This window comes from Glycine max, chromosome 16, assembly GCF_000004515.6.
Source record: "Glycine max cultivar Williams 82 chromosome 16, Glycine_max_v4.0, whole genome shotgun sequence".
Lineage (NCBI taxonomy): Eukaryota > Viridiplantae > Streptophyta > Magnoliopsida > Fabales > Fabaceae > Glycine > Glycine max.
Genome location: NC_038252.2, coordinates 5,953,383 through 5,968,743, shown reverse-complemented (window position 1 = coordinate 5,968,743; position 15,361 = coordinate 5,953,383). Strand labels below are relative to the sequence as shown.

Here is a 15,361-nt window from a genome sequence, read left to right as displayed (position 1 = left end):
GTTAAGAAATTAAAATGGAGAATCAATAAAAAGTATTGGTCCTTTTCTTTTTCCATTCTAGATGCAAAGTTGTTATATTGTTAATAAATATTATTATTTAATGTTAAAATTTATACTTAAGTATTATATTATATTTGATTGAACTTTTGTGAATTTGGAACGTTAAAAAGCTATAAAATGATGCTTTATTTAGCTTTTATAAAGTAGTGATATTAAGTTTTATTATTATTATTATTATTATTATTATTTATTATTATTATTATTATTATTATTATTATTATACCGATTTAATCATATTTCAATAACGATTGAATCTTGAACCAATGTAGTTATACTAGGTCGTTCAACCACCAATTTGATTTTAAAATCTTACGTACTTGAATATTTTTATTAAAATATATCGAACATCTATTTTATATTATTTAAAATAAATTTTTAATGATACAAAATTAATACATCCGGAGACCAATATTATGGTTAAAAAAATACTACATTAATGATATTAAATATTACATCAATGCTTATGGTTAATTAAGTCAATTTTACTCCACGTAAAAATAAATGAATCTCTCTCTCCGAAATTTCTCTCTCCATATAAAGATGATTTTTTTAAGCACTCTCTATAATGATAGATAGTAGAGACTAGAGAACCCACCTTTCAATATTGAACCGTGGAGCCATTATATAAAAAAGAAAATTAGAAAGGACATATAGTAGATTTTTAAAGTTCAACAAATTCATTTGTGATAATTCTTTTTTATACGACTAAATTATACTTAAATTATCTATTATGTTAATTAGAATATATTAAACACCTATTTTTTATATTATTTTTCATTTTTAATTTACATAACTTCATAAAAAAAATAAGAAAATTCAAAATATAAACTAATAAAATTTTAAGGTATATTTTAATATATACATATATATATATATATATATATATATATATATATATATATATTAAATTTTTACAAAAGTTAATTTTTACTTAATAATTAAATTTTAATATATAATTATATGTATATATATATATATATATATTATAAATACTACACTATAATATTTAACATTATATTAATGATTGAATAACCGTTAAATAATGTGTAAATCAGTTATTTAACTTCTAATAATATTGAGTATGCAATTATACCATTAAATATTATGAGAGAGAATATTACTGTCAATAATAGTGCTACTGGAGTGATACCTATATATTAATATAGATAAAAATTAGAGAAGCTACCTTTATACATTGACCAATGAGCAAATTTAGGTAAAATAGAATATTTGATATGAGACCCTAGATTTTAAGAGTTCAAGAAATTCAATTATGTAAATTTTTTTTATCATAGTTTTAAAAATTGGAACAAACTGATCGATTGGACCAGGAAACTAGTAAACTAATTTAGCGTTTGGTCTAAATAAACCATAAAATCAACCTCAAAAAAACTGTTCAAAGAACTTAAAATCTGATCAAATAACGACCCAAAACCAACAAAAAATTGGTTTACAACATATCATTGAAAAATACTTAATAAAACGTCTTTTTGATTTTTTTTATTCTAGATGTAAACTTGCAGTTGTTTTTAATGAACATTATTAGGTAATGTTAAATTTTTTTACCTAAGTATTATCTATATTTGATTTAGACTCTTGTGTGTATTTTGAAGGTTAAGAATCTATAAAATGTTGTTATGTTTTTAGTATTATAAAGTATTAATATATTTTTTTAGTCTCATTATTATTATTATTATTATTAAGTTTAATTATGTTTTCTGTCTATCAAAATTAGGATAACTACTTTTTTTAGTTCTCCAAATAAAAATTTATTTTTTTGTCCCTCAAACTCCGAGAGTGAAAGTAACCATTTTTGAATTTTTGAATGTAAGAGACTTAAAATATAATTTTTTTAATGAAAAGACTAAAAAAATACTAATTTGAGATACTAAGAATATAATTAATCCATATTATTATTATTGACTAGTCCTATTTTAGAAATTGTTTTAATATACGATCACATTATATTTACATATTGTCTAATATTTTAATGAAAATACATTGAACATCTATTTTTATATTATTTAAACTAGATTTTAATATATATATATATATATATATATATATATATATATATTAATTAGATATTACATTGCTTACATATTGTTATTATTACCAATTTGATCACAGTTAAACTATTATTAAATTTTAAACTAGTGTCTCAATTGGATCAAACATATTTGATTTTAAAAACATTTATTTATAATACTTAAATTTTAAAATTTATATGAAAATATATCAAACATATATATTTTATATTAATAAGAATAAGAATTACTCTCAGAATAATTAACCTTATCCTCCCTCTCTGTGAAGCACACACAAATATGCTTTAATATATATGAAATAGGTTATACAAGTAACTTCATAGAAAAATAAGAAAAATGAAAATATGAATTAATATATTTTAATTATATTTTATTTCAATTTTGGTTTAATCTACTTTCTAATATATGAAATAGATTAAAAAGTAATTTTATATTATTATCAAATCACTAGTTATCATGGATTATAAATTTATTAATTTTATAACTACTGATTCTAGGTTGGGTGGGACAAGACTTCTTCTCTCTCACTGTGGGGAAACCCATTTTTCAGCATTAGTTATTTTAGTTTGCAAATGAAAAACTAGGATTTTTTTTATTCTTTTTTATTTTAGTTTTTCCTATTTTATCCTTTTTATTCCTATTGTTTCCTTGAAACCTTAACACCCCACCTTCTCTCTCAGAATTGCCTAACCTCCTTCCATCCTCTTCACTTGCAGCAAGCTCTCCCAGGGAGGCAATTTGTGGTTCATTTGTTGGGTTCAAGTGATAGTGAGGGTTTTACAATACGAGTTCACCATGGAGTTTTCTGATTGTTGGAGGCATAGTCATGTTAGCGGTGGGTTGAGATCCACGCTAATAATACATAATCATTAAATTTTAATTTTAATGTGTGATAAGAAAAAATAATAATCTTATATATAAAAATCTATAATTAAAATATTTTACATATTTAATATTTTTAATCATATTTTTTTTATTTTTCTTTTATCAATTTGTTTTAAAATGATTCAGTATCAGTAAAAGTATCAGCCCACGTTTTATTAACTTAATCAGAATCCAATTAATGATAATTAAATATATTTTTATTATATAATATGACATGTTAAATAATAAATTAGCATTAAATCATAAAAACATTATTTTTGTCAAATTTTGAATTAAAATAAAAAGATTATTATGCCTTAAAAGATAAAATAAAATAATCGAATAATGAAAGCTTATATATCATATATATATTTTTTGAAGTTTAGATATCATATATATCAATCATACTTAACCTTCAAGTTGTATCCATATTTGCGTAAAAATGTTTTCGATAAATACATAAAAAATTAAAGGAAAAGCAGAAAGTAGCTGCCATGTTCAAAACTATAATACAAAATTATCAGTACACAGATTCTTCACATGATGGCTTCGGCTTCCTTGCAATATCATTATTAATGATTTGTTTTGTACGTTTTATCACAAAGAAATGCTGTTGATAGGAGCAATCAGAAATGGTCTCGATGACCATGTTTAAACTTGGAATAGTAACAGGGAAGCCAATAAAAGATGAGTTACGAAAAAAAAAACTGTAATATTCTAAATACTTTGAAGTATGATCATCGAATCTAAAAACTTAGTAAAAAAAAAATCAAATAAAAAATCTTGACCCAAAGTCTAAACCGAGACTTTTTTAAATAATATATACTACTATTACACTAACAAGGATCGGGTATATAAATTATTATGGAACGCACAGATCAACTGATAGGATAATTTTAAGTTTAGCGGGTGAACTTAAATTCAAGTATTCAATATGTTATTTTCTTCATCTCAAACTAACTGTTATTTTAAGTTAGTTTATACATATCAAGAAAGAAATAATAAATAAATAAAAATAGTAATAATTTTACAAAATTAATCATGCATCATAATTAATTTATTTATAGATTTTGTTATCTAAAACTAATATTATAAAAGATATGAGTGAAAAAAAGATAATTGATGGTATATTGAAAAACAAAAAATAATTATTATTTTGGGATAAATTATAAATCTACTACTAGTGAAATATTATATTAAATACTAAGAAGAAAAGTTTAGTTCTCCATGATAATTCCACAGAGAAGAATGCCATCCTGGATGAGAGATATTTATACCTTATGCCATAAAATAAAGAATTAGGTTGAATTTCAAGCAAGTGGGCAATGTAATTCCGAACCTTTACTTTTTCACGTGGAGCACATCCCTTTAGTTTACTCTTGGAGGAATATATAGAGTTCATAGTCAAATACAGAATTAACTAAGTACGGTAAAGAAAACTGCAAGCAACTTCAATGCTTCATCCTTATAAATACCAGGCTCGGAATGAATCAAAATTCAATTCTCACAATAAGAGGGGAAAAAAAAATGAAAGTTGTGTACTTCCTTGTTGCTATCTTGGCTTTGGCATCCTCTCTTGTCTCTGCCCATGACCCTAGTCCTCTGCAAGATTTTTGTGTGGCAACCAAAGAACGCGATGGTGGTAAGTACAAACAATTCTCACAATTCGTGCTACGTAAACATTAAGCTGGTTAAATATTAGGGATTTATATTTATTAATCATAAGACTGATATGAAGTTATTATTATCAAAAATAATAATTAATTTTTATCAAGGATTTCAAGAGGTGAGTATTCTTATACTAACATAACTTATTCAATATATAAGGATTAATTAAAATTTGAATTTTAAAACATTTATTGAGAAACACAAGCTGTTATCACTTATTTTAAATATTATTGATATTAAATTATATGTATATATATCGTCAAGAATTTTAATTAATTGAAAACTCTGTCTTGTTAAATTGTAGTATATGTGAATGGAAAATTCTGCAAAGAGCCTAAAGATGTGAAAGCCGAAGATTTCTACAAAGAAGTGGAGCCTGGGAATCCTTCGAATCAATTGGGGTCAGCAGTGACTCCTGTGTTTGTTGATCAACTACCAGGGCTAAACACACTTGGTTTATCTTTGGCTCGCATAGATTATGAATCAATGGGTTTAAACCCTCCACACATTCACCCTCGAGCCACTGAAATCATTATAGTCCTTGAGGGAATTCTTCTTGTTGGATTTGCGACTTCCAATCAAGATGGAAATCGTCTCTTCAGCAAAATGTTGAAGAAGGGTGATGTGTTTGTGTCCCCTATGGGTCTCATTCAGTTCCAATATAATCCCGGGAGGGGCCGTGCTGTTTCCATTTCTGCTTTTAGCAGCCAAAATCCAGGAACTGTCACTGTTGCAAATGCTGTGTTTAGGTCTAATCCACGTATTTCAACCGACATTCTCACCAAATCTTTTCAAGTGGATAAGAAAGTGATTGATGAGCTTCAGAATCAAAACTAATATAAATCTTGGGACAATTACAACTAAGATGGCTTTGTTTTTTTAATCATGTACCCTACGCAACTTACCTCCAAATAATTACTATTATACAAAATAAAATGTATGGGGTATATGTTTATTTTGTTTGGATCTTGTTGGTTTGGTTGATACGTTGTTTTTCTGTTTAGTAAAAGGGCCTTTACCTTTCTCTTGTTGGGATAAAGGATTTTACACAGTATATGCATGCATGCTCTTGTTAATTTAGTTATTATTTTTTTTAAAAAAAAACGGTAATATGATGAGAACAATTAGGGTCCGTTTGTTTAAGATTAAAATAAGTATTTTTTTTGTTTAAAATAAGTGTAATAAACGTACTTTATATGTCTATCTTTCACGTTCCCTTTTACATATCATAAAGAAAACGACGTGTAAGAAAATGAATACTAGCAAGAAGAAAGAGAATAACTTTTTAATCATGTCACTTTTTAATTGAAGTGAGGGTAAGGGATAAAAAAAAGTAAAGAGATTATTTCAATCTTATTAATTAACATTGCTCTTAAAACGTGAGTGTAAAATTGACTTAATCTTAAAAATTAGTTCTTAATTAATTAAGAAGGGAGTTATTTTTTATTTATATATTATATCTTAGCGTAGACTGTCTCTAGAGTTAAACTTTTGTCAATAATTGCCAAAACTAGACATGCCACTGTATCATATTAAATAAAATAAAATTGAACTGTACCGAATTTTTTTAATGGATATTAATAAAAAAAATATTTTCAATACATTATCAATCAATTAAAAATTATCTTGATCACCAACTTTTTTTTAAATGATCTTAAATTTGATTTTTGAAGTAAATATTATAAAAATCAACAGGTATCATACAAGTTAATTAAATAATAACATAGAATTAGGGTTAGTACATTCTAATTGAATTCAATACAAAAATGCCAACAAATAAAAATAAAAGAATAAGTTAGTAAAAAGTTCAAGTATAAGTATGCATTACACAAATTTAATTTAACGAAAATTTATTTTTTATCACGAGCACTGGAGTCACAAAAATTTCATTGGTGAATTTTTTTATAACATATATACAAATTATTTTATCACTAATTTTAATTTTCTCGTAATGATAAGTATTTACTGATAAAAGTTATGGAAATGAATATATTATCCATATACTTAAATGGTATTAATATATTAAATTAATTTAAAGAAAAAAATGATATTACATGAATTACATTACATTACATATTTTATATATCTATAATGTATTGATTTGAGTGTTCAAGCTTTAGGCGTACAAGTTTTTAGCATAATTATTTCATAAGCTTTCCTTGTTAATTTTGAATTTACTTAAATTATTTTGTTTTTAGAAAGTATTGGGTGCCCATATGTTTATAATTTATTTATTAAGTGAGATTAATTAAATTTATTTAAATATTTTGTTTATCATATGTTTATAAATAATATAAAAATAATTAGGTATCCATATTCCATAAGATATAGGGATAAGTAGTGAAGTTATTGTTTATATAGGTATAGGTCATTGAGGGATAGTTTTAAAAAATACAGGTATAGAAATGAGAACTTCAATTTATTACTCTACCTAAATTTTATCCGTCATTATACCTAATGGGTGCTAATATAGTAAAATAATAGATTTTAACTTCATGGATTGAATAAGATGTGTGAGTATTTGTAAATTTTTTGGTATTATTTTTTATTTTTATTGAAAAAATATACTAGATTATAGAATAAATAATTAAATTCATCTTTAAAAGTATAATATAAATTGATTTTAAAAAAATGAAAAATACAAATTTAGTTTTAAGATATAAAAAAGAGCTATCAATTAATTTGAGAGAAGAGCAAAGAGAAGTGAAGTAGCTTTAAAAGAGTTCGAGCTATAGAATATTTGGAGGACAGAACAAAGCTTAAATGACAACTATATGAACTTGGACAACTCATTAAACATTTGCATATATCGACAAGTTTATTATTCCATCGACCATCACTTTCGATCTCAACGATCTTGCGTGCTCATATTTTGTGCTGCATGAGAAGGCATTGAAATAGCCTGTACTTTTACTTGCAATGGCTGGAAAAGACTCAGTCAAGGCTTCAAACTGCGTATCCAAATCTTGTAAGTGTAACAATAGTCCCAATTTATAAGAATTGAATTTTAATTTTTTATTTTAATTAACTTGAATTTACGTAATTTCAGTTTAAACTAGATTTAGAAATTTTATCACATCATAACAAATTTTTAATATTAATTTTACATTATAATTTTTAGTTTAATTTTCATGTAAAGTCAGTATAAAATATAATATTTTACTTTAGAAATTACCTTGATCGAGTAAAGTTTTAATTAAAGTAATTATATTGACCTAGAAAAATTAAAATAATCATTATAATTTATATAAGTTAACAATATTTCAATACAGCATGATAATATATAATTAAATAACAATGTAAAAATTCCCTACATATAGTCATTACGATATAATTAAATCCTATTTTTATCTGTGTCTAAATTGTAATTGCTCAAATTTTGTAAATTCCAATTTGAACTTGATTTTAATAAATTTTGTATTCTGAAACATATCAAATAATGGTGATGGTATTTTTCCCAATAATATATTTAATGGTGATGGTATTGTTCCCAATAATATATTTTTCTTACAATTTTATATATAAGTCACATTTTTTAAATTAATATTGTATATTCAACTAAAAAGTCATTAAGAGTGTGTTTGAGAAAATATTCTAATTAGTTTCTAACTTCTTGTCCTGAGAGAAAAACTTATAATTTATTTGATTATTTGATAAATATTTTTTTAAGTATATCATTTTACATTTTTTTAGTTAGTTTTATCAAATATTTATTATTTAATAAGTTAACTTAAAATTTTTTAACTATTAATTTTGCAGTTAGTTTTGTTAAACATAACATTTAAATAACATTTCAAAATAGTTAAAAGTTATTAAAAAAATTGTGTACCGAACAGTTAAATTAATTTTTCAGTTAATAAAAAAATTAAAAACTAACTAAAATATATTATTAAAGATATGAAAATATATAATTTTTAGGTATGAATTGTTTATGTACTTTAATTAAAAAAACAAATTAAATGAGTGTATCTTACCAAATTCTTATATACATATATAAATAGATCATCTACGTCAACAAATAAGGTAAAGCCCCGCAACAGAGACGTGGTCAAACTTGAAAGTTACAAGACATCACGCAATTGGAATAAATTAGAATAGATCCCGAGTAGAAACGTTTAATTTTTAAGTTGGCAATAACAATTGATCAAGGATAAAATAAAACATTATTTGTCTAATTATGATAAATTCTAACAAGCCAAGAATTTTAAAAGGAAAATATCAATAAGTACATGTTTTTGAGAATAGTATTGTTAAGAATAAAATTCCCTGAACAATAGGATTAGGATATCCAATGTTTATAAATTTATCTCACAACTTAGATCCCTAAAATGCGATTTTTTAATGATTTTCCCTAAAGCAATCGCAGTCAATGCGATGTTTTATCGATTCATCATTAATAAATTCCAATATTTATATATCTTTTCACATCGTTCTATTCATACTTTAGCAGGAAAAATCCTGCTAAAGTATACATCGTTCTATTCGAAAACATATGCACAATTTCGAATTGCATTCAGAGTGATCTTTAATCTTTAATTAATTGTTGACAGGAAAAATCCGAAATGGTCTCTCTTTTCTTTCTTGTAAATATATATAAACCAACTACTTTTGACGACTTGAGGCAATCCTTTAAATATTTAAACAATTCTTATCAGATCTAAGAATTGAGACAAAGTCTAAATTGATATATGACTTAGATAATGGATTTTCCCATTATAAAGTAATATTATAGACTAGGTACAAACACGGTCATGGTTGACAAGATAACACTGAAGCATTCTACACTCTGATCAAGCACGCATGAAGAAGTTAAGGAATGGTTCACCGCGAAATAAAGAATTAATTATAATAAAGTTAAACTGCAAACCAGTTCAATGGTTCATCCCTATATATAGCAATCTTAACATGCAACAAAATTCAATTCTCACAACATATATAAAATCAAGTAATTACATACTTGATCGTAATCATTAAAGAGTAGCGTTGAAAGCAAAATGAAAGTGATGTACTTCCTTGTTGCCGTCTTAGCTTTGGCATTCTCAGTTGCCTCGGCCTATGACCCCAGTCCTCTCCAAGATTTTTGTGTGACAGTCAATGGCACCAAAGATGGTGGTAAGAATATAAACATTAATTTTTCACTAGTCTAGCTTGACACTAATTGAGTTTGTTTCTAACTTAGATCAAGTCTAATCTTTTAATTAAAAACTTTCTATCTTGTTTTTTTCTAGTGTTTGTGAATGGAAAATTCTGTAAAGACCCTAAGCTTGTGAAAGCAGAAGATTTCTTCAGACATGTGGAACCTGGGAATACCTCCAACCCAAATGGTGCACAAGTGACTCAAGTGTTTGTTGATCAGCTACCAGCATTAAACACGCTTGGCATATCTTTGGCTCGCGTAGATTTTGCACCAAAGGGTTTAAACCCTCCCCACACTCACCCTCGAGGCACTGAAATCCTTATAGTCACTGAGGGTACTCTCTATGTTGGATTTGTTACTTCCAATCAAGATGGAAATCGCCTCTTCACCAAAGTGCTGAACAAGGGTGATGTGTTTGTGTTCCCAATTGGTCTCATTCATTTCCAACGGAATGTGGGATATGGCAATGCAGTTGCCATTGCTGCTCTTAGCAGTCAAAATCCAGGAACTATCACTATTGCAAATGTTTTGTTTAAAGCCAATCCTCCAATTTCTTCAGAGGTTCTTACTAAAGCATTCCAAGTTGACAAGAAAGTAATTGATTATCTTCAAAAACAATCTTGGTACGGCAACAACTAGTTTGGATAACTGAATCATTGTTTGGACCACCTCATTCAATTCACACTCTCCAAATTAATATATCGTTACTATGAATATGGATAATATTAAAATGAACTTGGGATGTTTGTTTTAATTTTTGGTAGGCATTGCACTTGAGATGTATTTATATGCCAAGGCTGTTGTTTTGTTATAATTTAATTTTGTTTTCTACATTTGTGACAACCTCAATAAAATACGATATTCTGCCCTTTTGTTCAAGTAGACTTTTTACATGGTACTTTCATGGGATGCGTTAATACATCAGTTGTGGTTCCAATTAATAATCACTTTTTTTTTTGTTGAAGTTAACGATTAATAACCACTTGATACTTGAACTATTTGAGGATATTTACTAACGGGTAGGTAATGAAGTTTACGAACGTTTGTTTTAAATTTTAAATTTTTTATCCTTATTGTTCCACAAATCTTATTATTCTGCGAATCAAGTGCAAATATCACAGGTTAATTAATACCCACGTTTCCGTCTCCATAATACATGTGACGGTTTATTACTAGCGGTTACTACAAACCTCTGCAAATATTTTAATTCCTGACTCTTGGTATCTTATTAAAACTTTCCTGTTTTTCACAGTTGTTTGCAACTCGGCTAGAATTACACTGTACCCCATTCCACATGTGAGTTAGGGTTTCATTCGTTCCCTTTTTTCCTTGTTATTATTTTTACTGTGACTAAGAAAAGAGAGTTCTGATTGGTTGGCAGGTAAGGCAACATAGCATGATTGCATTTCCGAAAATGGTTTTGGAGGAGTTAGGTGCGGCTAAGATTGAAAGTGGCACTAAACTCTATTTATTTAACTTGGATCATGGAGTTGCCGACGATGATATCAAGGTATCATCATCATCTACAGTAGAAAATCTGTTTTGCTTTATTTTTTCTCTACTTTTTTATTGTTTTTTTAAATGTGTTATGATCCCTTTTTCTTTGTATGCCTCGTAGTGGTGATACAATATAGTTTGAGGTGCTTCAGTTTTCCAATCATAATTAATTTTGTCTCTCGCCCCAATATCTATGTTTCATGAAGAGAGAAGAAATTCACATATTATAAAAAAATATAAGAATCAAAGTCATTGTCTTTAAAGTATTGGAACTAAGATCAATTTGGACTGAAAATTAAAGGGCCTGAAACACCTTTTAACCTATAATTTTTATCATTTTGATTCTTAGTAGTATTTATGTTTACCTTGTCATTTTTTTTCAACTTCTGTTCTTATTCATGTCATATCCTAACTTCAACTGTGTAGCACGCTTGAATCTCTGTATTCTGAAAGTTTGTCTCTGTGGAGAGGTGCAGAAAATTTCACTACTTGGTACTGTTTGCTACGTATTCAATTAGTTTCTATATCTTTGATAATGTTAAATTTTATGTCATTTTTTATGACAACCTTGTCATTCTTTTGGTGAGTCAAATAATGCAAGGAATTGAAAATTTGTGTCAGACTTTCACAACTGCTGTTCTCGGAGGAGGGTGAATTTAAAAGTTACCATTCATTATTTACCAGATTGGGAGATCAAAGGGAACAACAGAAGTTGTGTTCGTGAGGCACTCTAATGCTTTAGCAGCCATCAAGAAATACAACAATATGAGTGATGGAAAGCTATTGCAAATTGAGTTTGTTGGAACATATGCATGTTCAGCTACTCCGGTTGTCACGCCTCTTTGTCAAACTAACTTAATGGGAAGACCAAATGATGTCCATTTACGGTGTGAAATTCTTATTCTGATCGTTTGAGCTTCTTAGTTTTATATATTTCTTCTGAATTGTGAACTTATAGTATCCTTTATTCTTTGAAATACTCAATAACCTTGATTTGAAATTTGCAGTTGCTCACTTGTATTACATGAAATCATAGGTTATGTTCATTTAAGATTATGAGTAAAATTTAGAAATTTAGATAGGAAAATGGTTAAGAATTGATTCCTTTTAACACCATAACCATTTCCTTCGGCCTAAAAATATTTAATTTTAAATTTCAGGACAGAAATCTTGACGTATAATATTGTTCCCATTGTCAGGTGAGAGTTGCACTTTCAATGGTTTAATGCTTGACATTTAACTTGGTTTCAAATTTCACTATAGTAACACCATTCTTAGTTGTATCTTGCATTCAACTTTACTGTCAAGTCAATTGAATCTAGATACATTAGAATACGCAAACACAAAATCTCAATTTATCGTCTAGATAATCAACTGTGGTTGGATAATAAATTCTGTAAACAGAATTTGTGCACCACTGCTGCTAGATAGCTATAATAAGAGAGGCTAAAGGAAAAAGGTAGTTATTAAATCATTAAAAGTAATGTAAATCATAAACTGATCATGATCTGTATCCAATGGAAGATTATTAGTATGGAAGATCATGATCTATTGCTAAGTAATAACCATTTTCTCTTATTATTATTTTATAGTTTCATGGTTCAGTCGTTGCTCCACCAATGTTTATTGTATGGAAGCTTCTGGTGTGCTGATGGTGCAATATTATTGTGTTCAATGAATTTTAGTTTCATCTAATATAATCATTCTCTTTCCTTTTAAGTTGTTGCTTCTTCCTGTTATTTCTTGTTTTTCCTTCTTTTTTTTTTTATTTCCAAAGCTCTTGCTTATCGTTGTATCATTTCTATCCCATTATCATTCAGGAGAAATTTGTCAAAGCCTGTGCCTTGAACTATTGGATTTTCCTTTCTATAGTAATACCTAGCTTAAATTTTTCTTTCTACATGTGAAATAATTCATTCTTGTTTTCTGACTACAATACCATCTGTCAATACCCGATAATATGAATGAAAATATAGTAATTGATCTAGGTGACTAGGTTTATAAAATTTCCCTATTTTGAGGTGCTCTGTGGTAAGCAATAGTCATAGTCTGCTGTTATTATGTTCTCGTAATATTTTGTTTGGCTTTTCCTTGTTTTTTCATACACAACTCACATCTTTGGGTTTAGAAAGATGAAACTAGATCAGGTATATATTTTGCTTATATATATATATATATATATATATATATATATATATATTAGTAATTTTAATGATTATATTATATTCTTGATGTCATTTGCGGAAGCTTTAATCCCATAGCTTGCAATCACCCTTGAACTCCAAGAGGATATTATTCTTTAAGGTTTGTCAGGTCAGTGCAAGTTAATTCTTCCCATCTATCTCAAAGTGGTCTAGAGTTCCAATTTCAGTAGCTCAAACAAGGTAAGTCTCAAGCACAAATTAATTTTGTTTCCTACAAAAATATCTAATTTTTATCAAGTCAAATATCGATGAAAAAATGTGTGATATCAAGAGATACTTCAAACTTTGCTTCATTGTGCTAGTCATTTTCTAATGTGTCTTTTGGAACAGTTCTTTTGTTTTAAATTTAAGAACCTATATTAGAGATATTAAAGTTGTACTATGTAGCTATTATCTTAATTATCTCTTATTCAAACCAGTTCACGAAAGTTTGTTAAGATATGATTTTGAAGAAAATGAAATAAATAAATATATCTAATTAATCTATATATACAGGGTACCTTTCAGCAATGTACTCTATTTCTTTCTACTTATTTTTTCCTCTAACAGTTATTTATTACAAGTAGTGTACTCTATTTCTTTCTACAGGCTTATTAATTAAGAGTTGCAAATCATGAGGTATCCTTGAGTTTATTATATACTCTTCTTTTCTCTGTAAATCATATTTTGATAATAGAGTATGAAGTTTTAAGATAGTGAAGTGTTTTATTATTAACGTCTTTAGTGATAATTATGTGTTTTATTATTTGTAACTGGTGCAGTGAGGTAATTGTAGTCATCCGAAAACTGGTGCTTCTGCAGAAGGCTATGTGATGAGATGTGGTTACTTATAATATCTTATTTTGAGTGTTATGGTGGACGTCGACGCTGATTTTGCTGTTTTTCTTCTTTTTTTCTGCACAAGGAGGTAGATTTTCTATGTGATTCACTGTAACTTGATTAATTCATTGTAAATAAATTCTTTACCTTGACTAATATGCAATTTGTTCATTAAGAGTTTGATTGGTGAATTATGTTATATTTAAATCAAGATTTCTTACATTTAATTGTTTAATTTGATAAGATAACATTTTTGGTTGAGAAAACTCTTTTGTCTTGTCTTTCTTTTTAATTGATTAAGAATTAAGAAAACTTGTTTAATTGTTAAATTTGATTTCTTTTGTTTAATTGTTCGTTAATTAAGTTAAATGTTAAGAATGAATTTGTTGTGGATTATGTATCATTTTTGAGCTTTTGTAAGAAAAATGTAGTATTTGAGTAAAATAATTAATAGGTGATATAATGTATAGTAAAATATATAATATTGGTTATAAAAAATAAAGATAATTAATGAATAAATATTAGTTATAGAGAAATTTTTTAAAAAATTAAAATTAAAAAACACTGTTTAAAACACTCAAAACGAGATTTTAACTAAAAACACTCAAAATGTTTCAGAAAATATTTTTAATAAAAAATACTTTTAAAAATTCAACCAAATCTATTTCCATCCGTATTCCTATTCCTAATGGTTAATGGTTGAAAATGTAATTTGTAACAGTTTTAGCTGTCAAACACAACTTTTTCAACGCCATAAAATGTAGTTTTCTTTTTGTAGTGAAAGGAAATATATTTTTGTTCATGTGTCTAAAACTTTTACTTTAGTTATTTTATCTTTGCGTTGGTTCTGATTGGAATGCTTGAGCTGAGCCATTGTTATACCAAGTTGTCTAGAACCACAAGTCTGTGCTTCTACAAATTTCACTGACCAAACTGCAATGCCCTTTTCCATTAATAGTATTACCACGAGTATGTGCTTCTACAAATTTATTTGAATCTTGGAAGGAGCAAAACATGCAGGTTTTGAAAAGAGAACAACAAATCTATTATCTCAGGTTAAAATC

General features: G+C 26.9%; 2 protein-coding genes across 2 annotated transcripts; both read left to right on the top strand.

The window, feature by feature from the left end:
• Positions 1-4,487: 4,487 nt before the first annotated feature.
• Positions 4,488-5,688, top strand: GER4 (germin-like protein 4). Its single transcript, NM_001254528.2, has 2 exons — positions 4,488-4,614; positions 4,945-5,688. The coding sequence occupies exons 1-2, from the start codon at positions 4,500-4,502 to the stop codon at positions 5,475-5,477; spliced, it is 648 nt and encodes a 215-aa protein (NP_001241457.1). The 5' UTR covers positions 4,488-4,499; the 3' UTR covers positions 5,478-5,688.
• Positions 5,689-9,559: 3,871 nt separating this feature from the next.
• Positions 9,560-10,648, top strand: LOC100788721 (germin-like protein). The gene is made up of 2 exons (XM_006598987.3): positions 9,560-9,752; positions 9,869-10,648. Exons 1-2 carry the CDS (start codon positions 9,635-9,637, stop codon positions 10,414-10,416), a joined length of 666 nt encoding a protein of 221 aa, XP_006599050.1. The 5' UTR covers positions 9,560-9,634; the 3' UTR covers positions 10,417-10,648.
• Positions 10,649-15,361: the final 4,713 nt, after the last annotated feature.